This window comes from Salminus brasiliensis, chromosome 21 (assembly GCF_030463535.1).
Source record: "Salminus brasiliensis chromosome 21, fSalBra1.hap2, whole genome shotgun sequence".
NCBI lineage: Eukaryota > Metazoa > Chordata > Actinopteri > Characiformes > Bryconidae > Salminus > Salminus brasiliensis.
The window spans coordinates 8,399,239-8,415,645 of NC_132898.1; the positions used below are offsets into that span (position 1 = coordinate 8,399,239).

Genomic DNA, 16,407 nt, shown 5'->3' on the forward strand with positions numbered 1-16,407 from the left:
TACAGTTTTGCAGCTCATGATAAAAGGCTTTTTTAGTTGTAGTTAGTAACAAAATGGAAATTAATAAAGGTCCACTTTTTCATAAAGTATAACTATTTTAGGAGTATGTTCAAATCTTAACTTATTAAATTTTATATGTATAAATACCTTGTAAGACTGGGGGAATTGTCAGTTTGATAGGTCATTAGTTTTTTGGCTTTATGTTAAAATTTCTTAGTATTTGGTGGTGTTGCCATTTTCATTTGAATATTTACCTATAAATAGTGCAGAATCTGGAGTTTTTCTTTTGATAAAAAATTGTTTTACTTTTTAATACTTTCATATTTCATATATACGATTATAATATATTTTATATATATATACTATTTTCATATATAGATATATAAATAATATAGGACCACGGTGGAAAAAAGAGTAAAATCCAACCTTTAACTCAAGTGAATTTTAAGGGGGAAAAAAAATCCCTGACTAAGAAAGAATTATTCTTCATAAAATCACCTGTTCCACAATTATTGGCACCCCTAACATTTCTTAGGAAATAAATGTAATTAAAGTATTTCTGTCAATTCTACAGTAGTTTACGAAGTTGATCAGAGTATGTAGGAACATTTAATTAGTAATTCACAACTTTCGATTTCCCTGGGGTATAAATATGACGTGACAGAGGCCATTTCTCTTCAACATAGGAAAGACAAAGGAACATACCATTCAAGTAAGGCAGATGTGTGTTGACCTCCACAAGTCAGGCAATGGCTACAAAATAGCCACTCACCTACACCTGTCCATATCTACTGTCAGAGGAATTATTAAGAAGTTTAAAACAACTGGAACAGTGGTAAACAAGCCTGGACGAGGACACAAGTTTATTTTGCCACCACGCACAGTGAGGAGGATGATAAGAGAAATAAAAAGGTCTCCAAAGCTCACTGTTACAGAATTGCAACAAATGGTAGCTTCTTGGGGTCACAAAGTCTCCAAAACAACCATCAGGCGCTATCTATAAATATTAAATTATTTTTTTATTCATAAATATATTAACTTCCAACTCCATGATCAATAAACCCTGCTGCATGATAATTTATGTAAAGCTTCTTACAAGTGTCAGAACGGTCCACATCAGCCGTTTAATAGCATTTCCGAGTAAACACTTTAGTTTCCTCATTGAACTTTTGCCTGTCTCCCCCACCTGATGACCTGTGTTCAGTCCCTGCGGCTCGGAAGGAAAGCAGGGGAAGTCTCCTATTGAGGATATCCTGAATAAAACACATGGACACACAATCTAGCATCCTCAATGCGAAGGTTGCCACTCGCCCACTTTTACACCCACTTGGTTTGACTTATTACAACAAGAAGAATTAAAACATTGTGAGTTTAGTGGATTATAGAATTAAGAATATGTTTTAAAAATGGAGATAGAAATGTCCTACAGCTAATTTCAGTATTCAACAACCATGAGATCATAGTTTCTTTAGAATGCCACATCGATGCCAGGAACCATGTAGGTACACTTAATCTTTAGCTGCATGACATTACCCTACAGCAACAAGTGCTTTCTTTTAATGTTTTAATGTCTAAATACAGTACGTTTTCTGTTTCTTGTGAACTAAAGGCATTGTGTGTAAATGTGGTCTAGGTTTAGGGTGAGAGCAGCGTACTTGTACATTTAGTTTTTTGCTGAATCTTTTTTTTAAAGCACTGAGCAAAAAAACAAACACAACAAACAAAAAAAACGCATTGACTCATTCGGAGTAGTTTGGTGTGAAATGCACCCTTCTAGAGAAACTTACCCAGTTAGAATTGTTCACAATAGTGGTGAATGGAACCACATGCCTCAAGAGTTAAAGTTACATCACAAAGTCATTAGATTAAATGGTTATAAATATGCTGCCTTGGCCTTTTTAATTCTGGACTTATTATTATTATTGTGTGTGTGTGTGTGAGATATATATATGTCATGGCAAATACACCATTTGTTTCTTTGGTAAACTAAATGCATTTTGTGTAAACATGGTCTAGATGTAGCACCTTTCCTATAAAATGATTAAAGACTCAATAAAGAAAGAAGTTTACCTTGTCTATTCTCTTACAGAAAACCATCACTAAACAAACTGAATTTCCCTCACTTTATTAATATAAAGTTTGAAGTGATGTACAGTAAGTACTATTAAAAGTTACAAAACACACAATTTGCTCCCCAGCCCATTCAGTCAACATATGTAAGCTAAGCTGTAAGAATTTGTTATTACTGATTTCACAAGAACCAACAGTGCCTCCACCATGTTTGACATATGATATGGTATGAATTGGATCTTGAAGCCTTCCTTTCCTTCTTCATACTCAATTAAATCATGGTTTTATCGGTCCAAATAAATGAATTGAGAAACACTGTAATTGTGATGCTTTCAAGAAGAAAACTCAGCAGTAAAAACCGAAAGAAAAAAAAAGCACCAAAGTGAAGAAACCCTACATTTCCACCTTCTGGATGGGCTGACTGAAAATGAAGAGAAAGCTTTCACTTGTGGTAAACTGGGGGCCACATTTACATTACCACCTTCTACAGTGTGAGACACTGTTGTGCATTTCCTTGAGGTAATGTGAAAGTAGTGAACTTTAGGCTTTGGCACCAGACGTTTACTTTTAAGAATGTGAGTAAATACCACGTAACCAAACCAGAGTGCAAAAGGAACACGACAGTTTTATTATGCTTCAAAAAAACAAAACAAACCACAAAACAAACAGGGAAAATGTACACCTTTAAATTATACACTTTTATAAACAAAATAAAGTCTATCTATATTTACAACAGCTGGTTTTCCAACAGTAGACCAAATTATGACTCTTTTTTTTGTTTCTCTCATTCAACAAGTAAGATACAAACGTTATCAGTTCCTATTTGAAGTTATATACACACACACACACACACACACACACACACACACACACACTTCCAGCATTTTGTTGTAAATGCCAGCTGATGATAGTCCATTTCCTCTGCGTTGCTTTAGTCACTTAATTTAAATTATGCTTTAAAATCTCATGGCATTTTAGTCAAACTTTAGCTCCCACAGCTTGGGCACAGTCATGAACGATGAGGTGGAATGATGATTCAAACGGTTACATACTTAAACGCAAACTCACACTATATACACACATATAAAGAGAAAGGAAAAGAAAATGCTGGGACAAAAAAGCTAGGCCTCAGTTTAGAAAACTTTGCATATTTACATCCATGGGAAATTTGTACTCGAAGTTGGGTTTTGCGGGTCTTAAAAACAACGATTCAGGGGTTTTTTGACTAAAAGTGCATTCTGCATGCGTGCCTCAGTTTTCACACCAGCACTGAATCAAGATGGGCTGATAAGAAGCGATCACAGATTGGCAGATGAGTAACGAGCCACTTTCAGTGCAGTACCCATTCTGAACAGCAAGAGGGCGCCATTGACATTGAGACAGATGGTCACTGACAACTGACTGAGGCAGTTTTGAGACAGAACTTCTAGACAGAGGATATATATATATTTCTTTTTTACAGAAAGCAGCTAGTTGAAGCAAGGCTCCAAAATTCTCCAGTTTAAAGTCAAGGGGATTTAATGATTCCTGGCCAAGACCAGAAAGAAACCTCCATTCCCTTTTTCTGCACAGAAAACGTGTCTGGATGTTTATCTTTCTGCTCTCCAGGCGTGGAAAGTACCTCGGCTCACTCTTAACAGGAACTCTAAGTTAAGGCAGGGGAAGTGTTTGCCGGAAAGCCTTGGTGGCATTAACAATGGTAATAACGCAGGACCAAGCAAACCGTAGCTTTAACAGCTTCATTTGGCCCAGCATATCTTAAAGGGGAGTTCCACAAGTGCTTCAGAATTTTTGTATAATTTAATTATCAAGATGAGAAAAAAAACACAACACAAAGAAGTCATTCAGAGTAGGTTTTTTGTGAAATGTACCCTTTTAGAGAAACTTGTCCAGTCTGAACTGTTCGCAGTAGTGGTGAAAGGAAACCAAACGTCTGGTTTGTGAAATGTTTTTTTGCCTTTTTCTCCCAATATGGTTCTGCCAAACAGCGCACCCATTCATAGCTCCCCCTGGCACTAGAAATGCTCCCAACTGCTCCCAATTTGGAGGGTAAGGACTTAACACGTCTCTTCTGATGCATGCAAAGTCAGCCTCTTTTCGAACTGCCGTCGATGCCGCCAAACATCCCTTTAAGACTAATAAGGAGAGAAGATAAGGGGGCATGGCCCATTGTGCTCTCTCTGACTCTGGCCGCTGATGGCAAAGAAGCATGGCTTGGGATTCTAACTTGCGACCCCTGGGCCATAGTGGTTACATAGTTCTTGAAAGCTACATCACATTACAGAAAATCATTAGATTACATGGTTAAATTAATATGCTGCCTAATTCCTGAATCAGTATTTACAATATTTTTTTCTTATTAAGATTTGGACTAAAATTTTGTTGTTTTTTTTTTAAATCAATCACGGCAATAGGTACAAGCAAGGCACTATAAAGCAAAACCGTTGCTACAGAAACCCATTTTTTGTGATTGATCACTTTATCACTATCGATCTGACATATAAAAGCAAAGACATGTAAATTCACTGGTAATTTTGCATAGATAAATAAAATATCAGCATTTGTGTTGTTAATATCACAACCCCTGGTTCCTGTCACCACCACTGTAAAGAAACCAGAATCGATAAGTTTACCCACAATTAACCCTTTCACATCAACCCACTCTGAAGGTCTCTGGTTGCATCTCCACTGAAGTGTGTAGAAATGTAACAAAAAAAAAAAAATACTTTTTAAACTTGTAGATCACTCTTAACTGTTTGTAGGTTTGGAAGTTTTTGCTTTTGTTTTCAATCTTAAAAAAAGAAAAAGAAAAAAGGTGATATTTCACATACTGCTGCTCAACCTCCTTTTACGGTCAGATTTTTGCATATATATATATACACCCAAGGGAAATTTGTACTCCGATTTGGGTTTTGTGTGCCTAAAAATGATTCAGGTGTTCATCACTGAAAAGTGCAATTTGCGTGGTGTGCCTTAGTCCTAACTTCTAAAGGTTCTGCATGAAAGTGGCGAGATTACTGAAAGTTTAGCGCTGTGGTCGGAAGTTTACTTACACTCATCATGAATATGAATGTTACAGCATTCTTGGGCTTTCAATTACGTCTCTGGGTGGATTCTTGGGCAGATGAGTGTACAATGTACATCTTTAATAGAAAAAGGTACAAGAAGTTGGTGTTATTGGGGGGAGGAGGGGGGGGGGTCTGAAACCTGGCTGGATATTTGGTCACTTTATCCATTCCATAACCACCTTTGAGGTGTATCTGTCCCCTTCTTTATTACTCATTCCACTAGGTGCAATGTACCAGTTGTACTGGCAGCAACATAGCCCCAGAGCATGATGCTACCACCACCATGTTTAACAGTTGGTAAAGTGTTCTTGGGGCGGAACGCCTTACCTTTAACTTCACCTTTACCTTCACCGTGGCCCAACAACCCAACAATCTGATGAGTGCTCTCTATATGGTCACAGAGAGGCTACCAGCTGTAGCCAATCATGATCACTAACAGGAAATTAAACATTCAGTCTTCTGACCATATGTGTATAATTGTGATTTTAGAAAACCGAGAAAAGTAATAACACAGCGCCATATTCATTACTATGAATGCTGTGCACTCATTCTGGCCCAGAAAAAGAACAGTTCAAAGAATCACAGAAAGCCCAATATTGCTATGACATTCATGTCCATGATGAGTGTATACAAACTTTTGACCACATTAGTAAATTAAATGGCTACTGATGTGTGTGTTTTTACTCATGTGATTAAGATCTGAATAAAACAACTCATGGTACAGTGACATCCTCTCAATGTACTTCCGTATCAGTATATTATACAGTACTACTGGTTGCCTGAATTGTTTTTTACTCCATCACCACTAAGCCTGAAGGGTTTCACGTTTATCCCTTTGACAAAATAAACAAGAAAAAATGTGATGGTCATCTGCATTTTAAAGCCCTCTTAACTGAAGGTCTTAAAAAGGCTCAAGAGCTAGCCATAGTCAACAACAGGTGCAACTGAATGTTTGATAAACGCAGTAAAAACCAAACCTTGATTTAGCAGGCTTTGGTCAGGCTTCTCGGCTAATTACAGCTTCCCTGAACATCGGTCATTGCTGCTGGAGTTTAGTAACATAGTCTACGTAACGTGAAGCTTCACTCCTCGGCGAACTGATCCTCAAATTGAACCACTTCAAAAAGAACCCCCCACCAGCCACCCAAACCAAAACATTTCCTCACAGCATGTACAGAAAGTCTGTTTCCTTTTTCTCTCTCTATATATCTCTCACTCAGTCAGTGAGGACCACCAGCTCTCCTTCGCTCCGTTCTCCACCGTCGCTGTCTTCTCCCTCGCTGTAAGGCTGTTTGGCTCTGGCCTCTGGCTCATCAAGGCCTCGGCTATGCGGGGGCTCCAAGGGACGGGGCAGGTAGTGCTCCAGCAGCGCTGGGTGCAGAGGCAGGGCCATGGAGACCGGGGTGCTGGGGTACTGACCCTCGGCTGATGGGTAGTGCAGCTGCTGCTCCGATTGGCTGGAAGGACGTGAGAGAGAGAGAGAGATAAATTATAATATCCACCCACATGCCTTTCAAGTCTTTACTTCAGAGCAAATTCAGAGTAGTGTATGACTGATCCAACATTTACTACATTTGTAGTGTATACAACAGAAAGTGTTTTTTAACCTGTGGGCTGCAGCTCCCTAGTGGGATGTAGTGGTACTGAGGTTTTTTTCTTCTTCTTTTTTTCAAAAATTTTATTGTTGTGATAATTATCCAAAAAAACAAAACTACCTAGAGGTTTATATTTTCAGAGCAAGTCAACGGTTCATGTTTATTTAAATAAATACAAATATTTAAATGGTTATATTTTTATATTTAAATAAAAAACACAATAACATCAGACATAAAAACAGATGTCAAATATTGTAATTTTTCCATTCTGCTAAACAGATACAAACTAGGGGTATAACTGTTCACCTCTTTCAAGGTTCAATAGGTTGGTGCTTGGCAGTGTTAATTTTGGCAGTCAAATTAATAAAAAATGTTGACTAAAATATTATATTAATTTTAATATCTGTTTGCAATTTAGTAAGTTTTAGTTTTAATCAACATTTTAAGGTCTAGTACAGTTCTTTAATCCAAAAAAATATTTTGGCTAACCTTTTAATCTAATATCTAATATTCAGTGGATATTTGCATTTTGCCCCTCCTAGGTTTCAAGACTTTATAACAAAATACCAACAGGCTCCTCATCTCTGTGCATGCTTCACGTTTTTAAACAGTCCGCATGCGATTCCGCCTGTTTTTATTAAATGTACTTACAGAAATGGAAAGATCTGGAACTAATGATAATGAATGTAGTTTGTTCTCTGTTTCACCAGATTTAGAAAATGTTTTAGGATGTTGTTTGTGGAGAGGACATGGAACACAAACATCCAGTTTCTACATTCTACATTCTACATCCAGTTCTACATTTTCTCATAGTTCTCTTTTATGTGAATGTGTCTCTTTCAATGTGAAATGTGTCGTTTGCAGACTAATAGACTTATTTCTTAATGCTCAGTACAAACTGGGTACTGTCAGGACCTTTATGACAAGTTCCAAGAAACTATGAGGTTCTTTATTGAACATGTGTCGGATACCAGTCCTAGTGGGTTAAAACACTGCAGACTTTAGTGTTCCTCCTCATTTCACACACCTATTTTAACTCATCAGCTAATCAGGGAGGCTTTTGTGGAAAACGCTAATCTCCACAGTGCTGTGGCTTGACAAGAAACCACAGTTTGTCACCAGAGATGTAATGCTTGTTCAAATTGTAACTGTTAAGTTTTATTTGTTTTACAAGATAAACTATTGGGTTGGTTAAATCTTGGGAGGCCTTTTGTGGCTGTGTGGGCAGCAAGCGGCAAAAGGTTAGGAACAGTGGCCTTAGACAATAATTTCCATGTAAAAGCTGTTGACTCAAAATTCACTTATAATAGAAGCCTGTAGGCACATGCTTCAGTACCTGCTCATTAGCTTCTATTATAAGTCTGTTCTGAGTCAAATGTTTTCCCCCCCACTGTTTTTGTGCCAAGTACATGGAAATTCTTTAATTTGATCATCAGTGGGAACAGGGGTTGTGCTACAGGTGTAGCGGATAGAGATGTTTAGGAGAGGTTTTACGATATTAAAAGTACTCCTTTAAAATACTGTCTTAAATTAAATTTACACACTCGTACAAAGCAATCCGTCAGTCAAGCCATGTTTGGTTAGTTAGGTTGGCTGTGTCTGAACTTTGCCCATTAACTTTTGCACTGGAGTTTTAAGACCAATGTAGTCATGAAAGTGTATGTCCCAGCAATAAATTGTCATGCAAACTGCATATCTAACTCCATACTTGCCTCAAAAGACACTGTTTGGATAAGTAATTCATTTGTGCATGAACAGGAGGACATATTTACTTGGACAGAAGGCGATTACTCCTTCATCAATTGGGGAGTCTTCAAACAACTGATTACATGTGCCTTGCTTGGCTGGAATGAAAACCTGCAGCCACGCCAGCTATAGCCAAGCTCTTTGCGGATAAGACTGGACACTCCTGATGTAGACCACAAGCAAGCCACATTTACAGTGTGTGGAGCTTATAAGACCATTAGCATCATGAGGTTTCTCACCATAACTTCAGCAGCTTACTGTATGCCCTTCGTGAACTTGCTCTGCACATGTATAAGATGCATTACCAGCCCAAAGGTCACATCAGACCTATGAATCAGTTTAACGGGCTTTCATTAGGCATAAATCCCACCTGCAAACTGATTTTATTATTTATATATTTATATCTTCTTCCTTCATTTATTATTTCGTGCCCCCCCCCCCCACCAAATTACTCAGTCAGGCTAAACCCAGCCTACGTCTCACACTACACACAGGTGCTAACACCATTTACGGCACTAAAAGCATAGTTTATGTCCAATCTCAAACACCATTACACAGCTAAACATGTATGTAAAGCAGTATGCTAGGTATGAGAGAGAGGAGAGGGGAGGGACGAATCACTCAACGCCGCTGAGGTCTGTCCCTGCAGCAGAACTGTTTACTGAGCAAAAAATAAAAATATGATGCAGCAGTTGAGGCAAGCTGTGTGGTGAGCGAGCTCATCACGAAAGCAAGTCGTTTACAGAGGGACAGTTTCTGAAAAACTGCATGCTTCAGGCTGTGCATATCCTGTACATAGAAAGGTGACTTTACTTAGAAGTGTAAGCCTGACCGCAAAAACAATGGCAGTGCAGATCAGCGAGTTGTCTGGTGACATTTATGATGTGCATTCAATTCAGTGCCTTTTTGCTTGCACTTAGTGAGAGTACAGATGCGAATGCTAATGATCAACTCGCTATATTTGTCAGAGGAATAAATTACTTGCCACGAAGAACTGCTATCTTTATGTCCAGAGCATGGAATGTCTTGGAGTACCACTAAGGACATGAATGAGGTCACTGATTGTGCATCATGGAAAGAGAAGTTGGAGAGAAGTTTTTCACAGAAATATTTACTTCCAAAAAGACTCCCTTGGTGTTGGTGTTTTGCCTGGATAACTGCCCCGAGGAAATCCGAGTTGGAGACCCCTGCTGTAATGTATGAAGTAATGAATTAACTAATAAACCATATGTGAAAGTTAGTAATTAGGATAAATTAGTGAATTGCTGCCCTGAGCCACTCTAGATTTGTCTTGTCTGAGCTCCTGAGCTCTTCTGAGCTAACAAAATGTTCCTTTAGCAGAACCTATATCCAAATCTCTCACCTGGGTGGGTATGAGGCGCGCTGCTCCTGTCTCCGGCTCTTCATCATGGCCTTATACTCGCCCACGCGCAGCCGCCTACCCTCTACGATGCAGGTGCGCTTGGGCCGGGGCTTGTATTTGTAGTCCGGATATCGCTCCAGGTGCTGCCGGCTCAGCCTGGCCTGCTCCTCATAGTAGGGCTGCTTCTCCTGGTTGGACATGGACTTCCAGCGTGAGCCTGAAGAGGGTGGCAGAGAGGTGTGAGTGAGCGAGGCCAGGTAAAGGAGGAAGGGACCTCAGAGGAGGAGTGCTGAACATTTTTCTATAATTATACTAGTCACTTAATAATAACTATAGTCACTGTTGTGCATAAAAGTCATCTTTCTAGGAGGAGGAAAACAATCTTTAAAAATTGTATACATTCAAGTCATTTCAAAGTATTTCTATTGGTCTGTTCATCATAAAATCTTGGTGCGATGTAAAGAACAACTGCCAGATTCACATTATAGCATCATTATATATATATATATATATATATATATATATATATATATATATATATATATATATATATATATATATATATATATATATAAATAAGTGAAAAATGCCAACAATGGAGATATAAGGTTTTGGGCGTGACAGCAAAGAGATATATATATGCACAAAACAGTCATGTGACCTTTAGCACAGCAAGCTAATTAATAAAGAACACAATGCTGGAGAAGAATGCAACAGGGAGTGTATCCACAAAGACAGACACACAATGCGCGCTCCGGGACAGATGAAAAATGCGCTGCAGGCTAAGAGTGAAGATGATTGAGGGGACGATAGATAAGTAAACAGTTCAAAGGATCTGTATAAGCGCAGAGGCTCTGGGACTGTGACTCAGACGTGCTAGTAGCGGGGGGAGGAGGTTTAGAGGTGGAGGGCTGGCGTGAGTGTTTCAGCTTTAGCACAATGGAATGGAATGTGAGTGTTTTGTCAGAGGAAGAAGGGGAGGAAGGCACCGGGAGAACAGGGGGGTGGCTCTGGGTGTTGTTTTCCTGTTGCCCAGGGAGCCAGGTGGCAGTTCGTGCCCCTGCTGCCCCACCTCTGTGCTCTAAAATGAACTTTTTTCTTGCCACCTGCCACTGAAGCAGGTAACTTTCCACTCTGAAATCTGGTTAACAAGTTAGATGCTGTCCTTGTCTCTTTAACTCCTTCCCACTCTCCATTTGTCCAGTTTTTCTTCCATACTGTCCCATACAGTTAACTTCAAATGTATATGTACATGTAAATTAAGCATGTTTGTTGTAGTAAAACATACCAATTCTGTACAGTGGTGGTGATTGAAACTAGTTGTCAAAATGTTTTGAAATCAAACACAGCAATTTTATTTACTATCCAAAACTACCAGTAAACCCACACATGTCTTTGAGGACAATTTTGCTTTTAGGCCAAAAATATTGTCAAAACGATCATAAAACAATTATTCGTTCATCATTTTTTATAGCTTTTAGAGACATTAAACCTTTGCGTAGGTGAGCTCTGGCTGGCAGTGAAGTTCTGCACAGGGTGAGTTCTATTGGAGTTCTACAATGTGACGTTAAATCAGCAATTCAGCTGTACGTCATCTGTAGAACGATGTGGGGAATCAACAGGCAAAAAAGAACTGTGCAGAAAAGATCAGATTATCAATACTGTGGCTTTTTGTTTTTAATTCTTCTAGATGTTTTTTGCCAAGTTTTATAAATTAGTGAGACTTCATGACTTTGATTCATGTATTCACTGGATCTGACTGATGTATACAGTTTAAAATGAGATATAAAGATATAAAGAATGCAAGGTTTGCCATGATTGCCTTATTTTGCAGCATGAAGCTGACATTCCAGCTTAAAACACGTTCTTGCGCCCATAGCTTCTGCACAATTGAAGGTGGAGCTACAGAATGACTCCTCGTGAAGGCAGCCGTGTTTGTTTACATCGTCCTAAATCAACTCTGAATCAGCACTTTATTTCAGAAATGTTCTACTGAGGTTGTGTGACGGGGTGGTTAAATGATCACAGGGAAAGCAAAAGTTTTCTGTGCTGTTTTAGCGAATAACGAGAGAAACCCATCACTTAAGAGTATCCTCGAGCACACAGAGGTCAATTAGCATCTTAGATAAACTTCTTTAGCAAGTGTGAGACCGGTATGACTGGCAAACGTCTGTTGAATAAATCAGGTGTTTGATGAACCAGTGGAGTAAAGCTACGCCGAACATGCCAATCCAACGAACAAATCATGGTCCCACTGGCGAGGCCGTATTTGCTAAAGGGTTAAAGACGCTTTAGACGCCTGATTCCATTCAGCACCTTTGTGAACAATTCTGACTCATTTCCGTTCTAGAGAAACTTGGATGGAATGACTCTGTAAAGGTCTTATTGATCTTTATTCATGCATAATGCGTTTTATTTGTGCAGAAACTGAATTGTGGAATTTCCCTTCAACATTCCCCTCTATATCCTCATATTTAGAAGAAAACCATTTCCTGTAAACACTGTTAAAGTTACTCACTGTAACAGCAATGATATAGAAATACATACCCTCATATTGGCCAAGTTTGAAGCAACAAATATTTCAAAATTTCATGACTGCTGATCTAAGTGGCAACACTTGCAATATTCAAAATATTGCACTGTGGTTTGACTTTAAGTAATACAGAAAATGTCTCCGCCTGTGTAGCGGGGGACAAGACTTGCCAAACCCCACAATTTACCCACACTGGGCAGGTGGTGGGTGTTCATTTCATACACTGCCCACCTCCCAGTCTCGAATGCTCAGTCGGTTTTAAGGCGGCAGCAGGTGACACGCCAAAATAGAGGACCATTTACACCCAGATCAAACAATCAGCAGGCAACAATGTGGGGCGAGAGGTGTGGTGGGCGGGGGTGGGGGGGGGTAGGTGGGGAAGAGAAAGAAAAGATATAGAGATAGAGAACAATACATTTAGCTCTACCAAGACGGAAATAAAGAGATGGAATGTGGCCAAAACAGGTGCTGAGGTGAAATTCTTTCAGGGTTAATACGCAGCAAACAATAAGGATGAAAGAAAGTGAGAAAGAAAAACAGAAAGAAGACCGCAACTACTTTTAAGGATTAAAAACTTTAAGAAAATAATTTCGATCAATCAGTAGAAATGTAATTTTTATAAATTAATAAAATAAATAAATGTTTCTATCAGTTATTCAGTTAATCAACTAATTAGACCATTATGTCTTCTGAAGCTGCTCTCTGTGCTTCTGTGATCATTCTGTAATCAGTTAGAGAGCAACAAAATATATAAAGCTTCTTCCTCTAGCAGACCGCAATCTGTCGGAATCTGTCTCATAGATCACCTAAATGTTATAAATTATTCCAAATTTTATCACACTGTCAGATAGTCGCTGCTGCCCTACTTAAACTAAATCAACTATGCTTTGACCACGCTGTACTTCAAGTTCTTACCCAGGATTTTGCTGATGCTGGAGTTGTGCATGTCTGGAAAAGCCTGCAGGATGCGGCGGCGCTCATCTTTGGCCCACACCATGAACGCGTTCATGGGCCTTTTGATATGTCCAGAAGAGGTGGTCCGGCTGTCACTGTAGCTCCCAACTCCAGGAACGGTAATCTGCCCTAAAGGGACATGGTGAGAGAAGTGAAATCAGTCCCAGGTGCCTTTTTTGTAGCACTTTATGTTCGTTCAAAGCCTCAAACTGAGTCTTTAATTATCACCCTAAAGCCTGTCATAAATTCCAAGGCAAATTACAGGTTTTGAGGTTTACCCTTTGTTTTGCTATTACGAAATAATAGGGTACTTGAGTTAACCCCTTAAAAAGGTTCACATCTTGTTTTTTTTTTCTCCCCCCAAGGCCCACTAGTCCTAATTCATAATTTTTTTCTATTTTTTTTTCATATTTCTTTTTTTTAGTCCTTTAAAATAAAACAGCCTGTTGTTATTGTTACTGTCCCTTTAAGTATGTAAATTAATTATGTTCTGGTTGGAATTATTCAGTAACTGCTATGGGACAATTATGTAAAGGATGTTGTTGGACAGGGAAGTCGTTAAGAGTTTAAGGGGTTTATTTGGAAAGTCTAATCAACAAATTGGACTCGGACCAGAAAGCAGAACCAAGGGACTGGTCCCCCAGCTAAGCAATATGGTAGCTAGGACTATTCTTTACCCTCAGAATCACTGCTGAGGTGCTCCTCGTTCGTTCGCATGGACTGCCCATCTTCACTGCGGTGGGGAAGACGGTCAGCTCTGGACACCTCCTTATAGTCAGTCTGCAAAAATGCCAGGAAAAGTATTATTAATATACAGTCATGAAAAGTAAAAAAAAAAAAAAGAAAGAAAACCAAACACGCACAACTTGAAGATACCAGGAAGACGTTTCACAAACTTCTACAACTCTGTCATACAGGCACACCTACACTCGATGACTGATAGAGCCCTGAGGGGGAAAAATGCTCAAATATCGTATCAAAGAATCTCAAACAAGCAGCACACTTTTTTCCTGCTAAGGACTTCGGCATATTTGGCTCAGCATGGCCACATTGTTTCAGGAGGGCTTGAAGACATTGTCTAAATGGTGACGGGCAATAAGAACAGGTTTGAGAGGAATGCTTAACAACCCCCATTCACGACAAACAAAGGGTAAATTATTGTCATATCTTCCTGCGGTTAAAATTGAAAGCACAGCGGGAACAAAGTGTATTGCTAACAGGTGTCAGGGCCTTTAGAAATTGCCACGCCAACAACAACACAAAAAGTAGAGGCTCAGAGTGCGGAATAGGACCAAACCATTTGCGCCGCGAGGTTTAAGAACAGCTGGTCCTGCTGGAGCTGTGCAGACACAACCCCTATTAAAGAGATAATGTGACCCAGTGTAAACTTATATGCAACCCTGACCCCAACCCAAGATTTCTCCAATGGTGGCCTGGCCTAGGTTGCGTGTTCAGTGAGAAAGGCATTAACACCATTAACACATTCTTGGCTCTGAGTATTGGTCTTCGAGCATGACCAGCAATGACTAACTGAAAGCTCCAAGTGTCACTGATGAGTCTTGGAGGGCTTGGAGTGTGTGTGTGTGTGTATATGTGTATATATATATTAGATTGTGTGTTTGTTTTCATACATTTGCAGGACAAAATTTTCTGACAAAACAATTGAGACCTTCAGGACCAATAAAATATATATATATATTTTTTTAAATTAAGGGCAAAAACTAGTTATTTGCTTACTTACTAAAATTTGAATTAGGTTTAGGATTAGGCTACACTACACTACTACACTGTACAGACAAAAGTACTGAGACTCATATTTAATGTTTCTTCTTAAATAAAGGGTATTAAAAGAGCTTATACTGCTTTTGTTGGAGTACCTTTCTCTAGGCTTTCTACTACATTTTGGGTCATTGCTGTTAGGATGTGACTGCAATCAGCAACAAGCGTGTTTGTGAAGTCAGGATCATCCCTAATTCAGCACAATTATTCCAGAGAACGCAGTTCCACTGCTCCACAGCTCAGTGCTGGGGGCTTTACACCCCTCTAGTCCATGCCTGGCATTAGGCACGGTGCCCATAGGTTCCATCTGCTCCAAAGAGTCATATTCTATTGGCAGGACTTCTCTACTGGGACTAGACAAGCGTGTGTGTGTGCATTTGCACATCTGTGGCAGCAATGGGTTAAAATCTTAAAGTACGTGAATGCATTAATTAGAAGAGGTGTCCACAAACATTCATCCACTCAACACTGTTAGCATTGTGTGATATAAGAAGACACACACACACACACACACACACATATATATATACACATGTACATGTACACACACACACACACACACACACACACACACACACACAGACCTTAAACAAAAACAACCCCCTGTGTGTATCTGGGTGTATAAGACAGTGTGTGCATGAGACACAATGCTTGCCACTTTAAGATGCTGACTCACCAGCCTCGTGCTGCTGTCCCTATCTCTGTCCCTTTCTCGGCCTGCTGGGCCCTGGCCTCCACGCAACAGCTGCTGGGCATCATGGATGGCTTGGGTCACAACATCCCCCTCACCCAAGAAGCCTGGAGAAAGGAGAGAAGAAATGGGGGGCGGGGGGTTAGTGGCAGAGAAAGAAAGAAAGAGAGCAAGATTTACACAAGGTCACTCTCCCATCCTTTCCTTCCAGCTAATACCTAATGAACTTATCTTGTTCTTCTTTAGGTAATGCAGGGGCACATGTTGGCGCACCGTCAAGCTTGTTGTCTTTTAACACTTAGAAGCCCGGTGTTGTTACTGCTGCTGTGAAATGCAATTTCCCAAATAGATTCCTTTTATTTACTGTACTGTTGATTTGTTTCAATCTACGATGGCGCATCAATCTTGTGCCGGTGGTGGACAGTGTTAGCACAATTAAACCAAACAACTTCCTGGTGGTCCAATCACAACTTTGGTGATGATTTCTTTAACTCCCCTTGAAATCCACCAGAGGACAGTAAAGTAAAACTGTGTAGAGTGTAGAATTCGAGTTTATAAAATATAACCAGGTCTACCTTTATAGTTGGATGCACTTTCCCCCCTTAGGT

General features: G+C 39.5%; 1 protein-coding gene across 3 annotated transcripts in view; it reads right to left on the reverse strand.

The window, feature by feature from the left end:
- Window positions 1-2,675: 2,675 nt before the first annotated feature.
- sox13 (SRY-box transcription factor 13) overlaps window positions 2,676-16,407 on the reverse strand; it is a 38,222-nt gene continuing 24,490 nt past the window's right edge. For all 3 annotated transcript variants that reach the window (XM_072666099.1, XM_072666100.1, XM_072666098.1), the window contains exons 10-14: window positions 15,785-15,906; window positions 14,007-14,109; window positions 13,291-13,458; window positions 9,843-10,059; window positions 2,676-6,595 (exon numbers count right to left, since the gene is read on the reverse strand). In XM_072666099.1, the coding sequence (XP_072522200.1) occupies window positions 6,355-6,595; window positions 9,843-10,059; window positions 13,291-13,458; window positions 14,007-14,109; window positions 15,785-15,906 (851 nt within the window). In that variant the 3' untranslated portion in view covers window positions 2,676-6,354. The remainder of the gene's footprint in view (window positions 6,596-9,842; window positions 10,060-13,290; window positions 13,459-14,006; window positions 14,110-15,784; window positions 15,907-16,407) is intronic.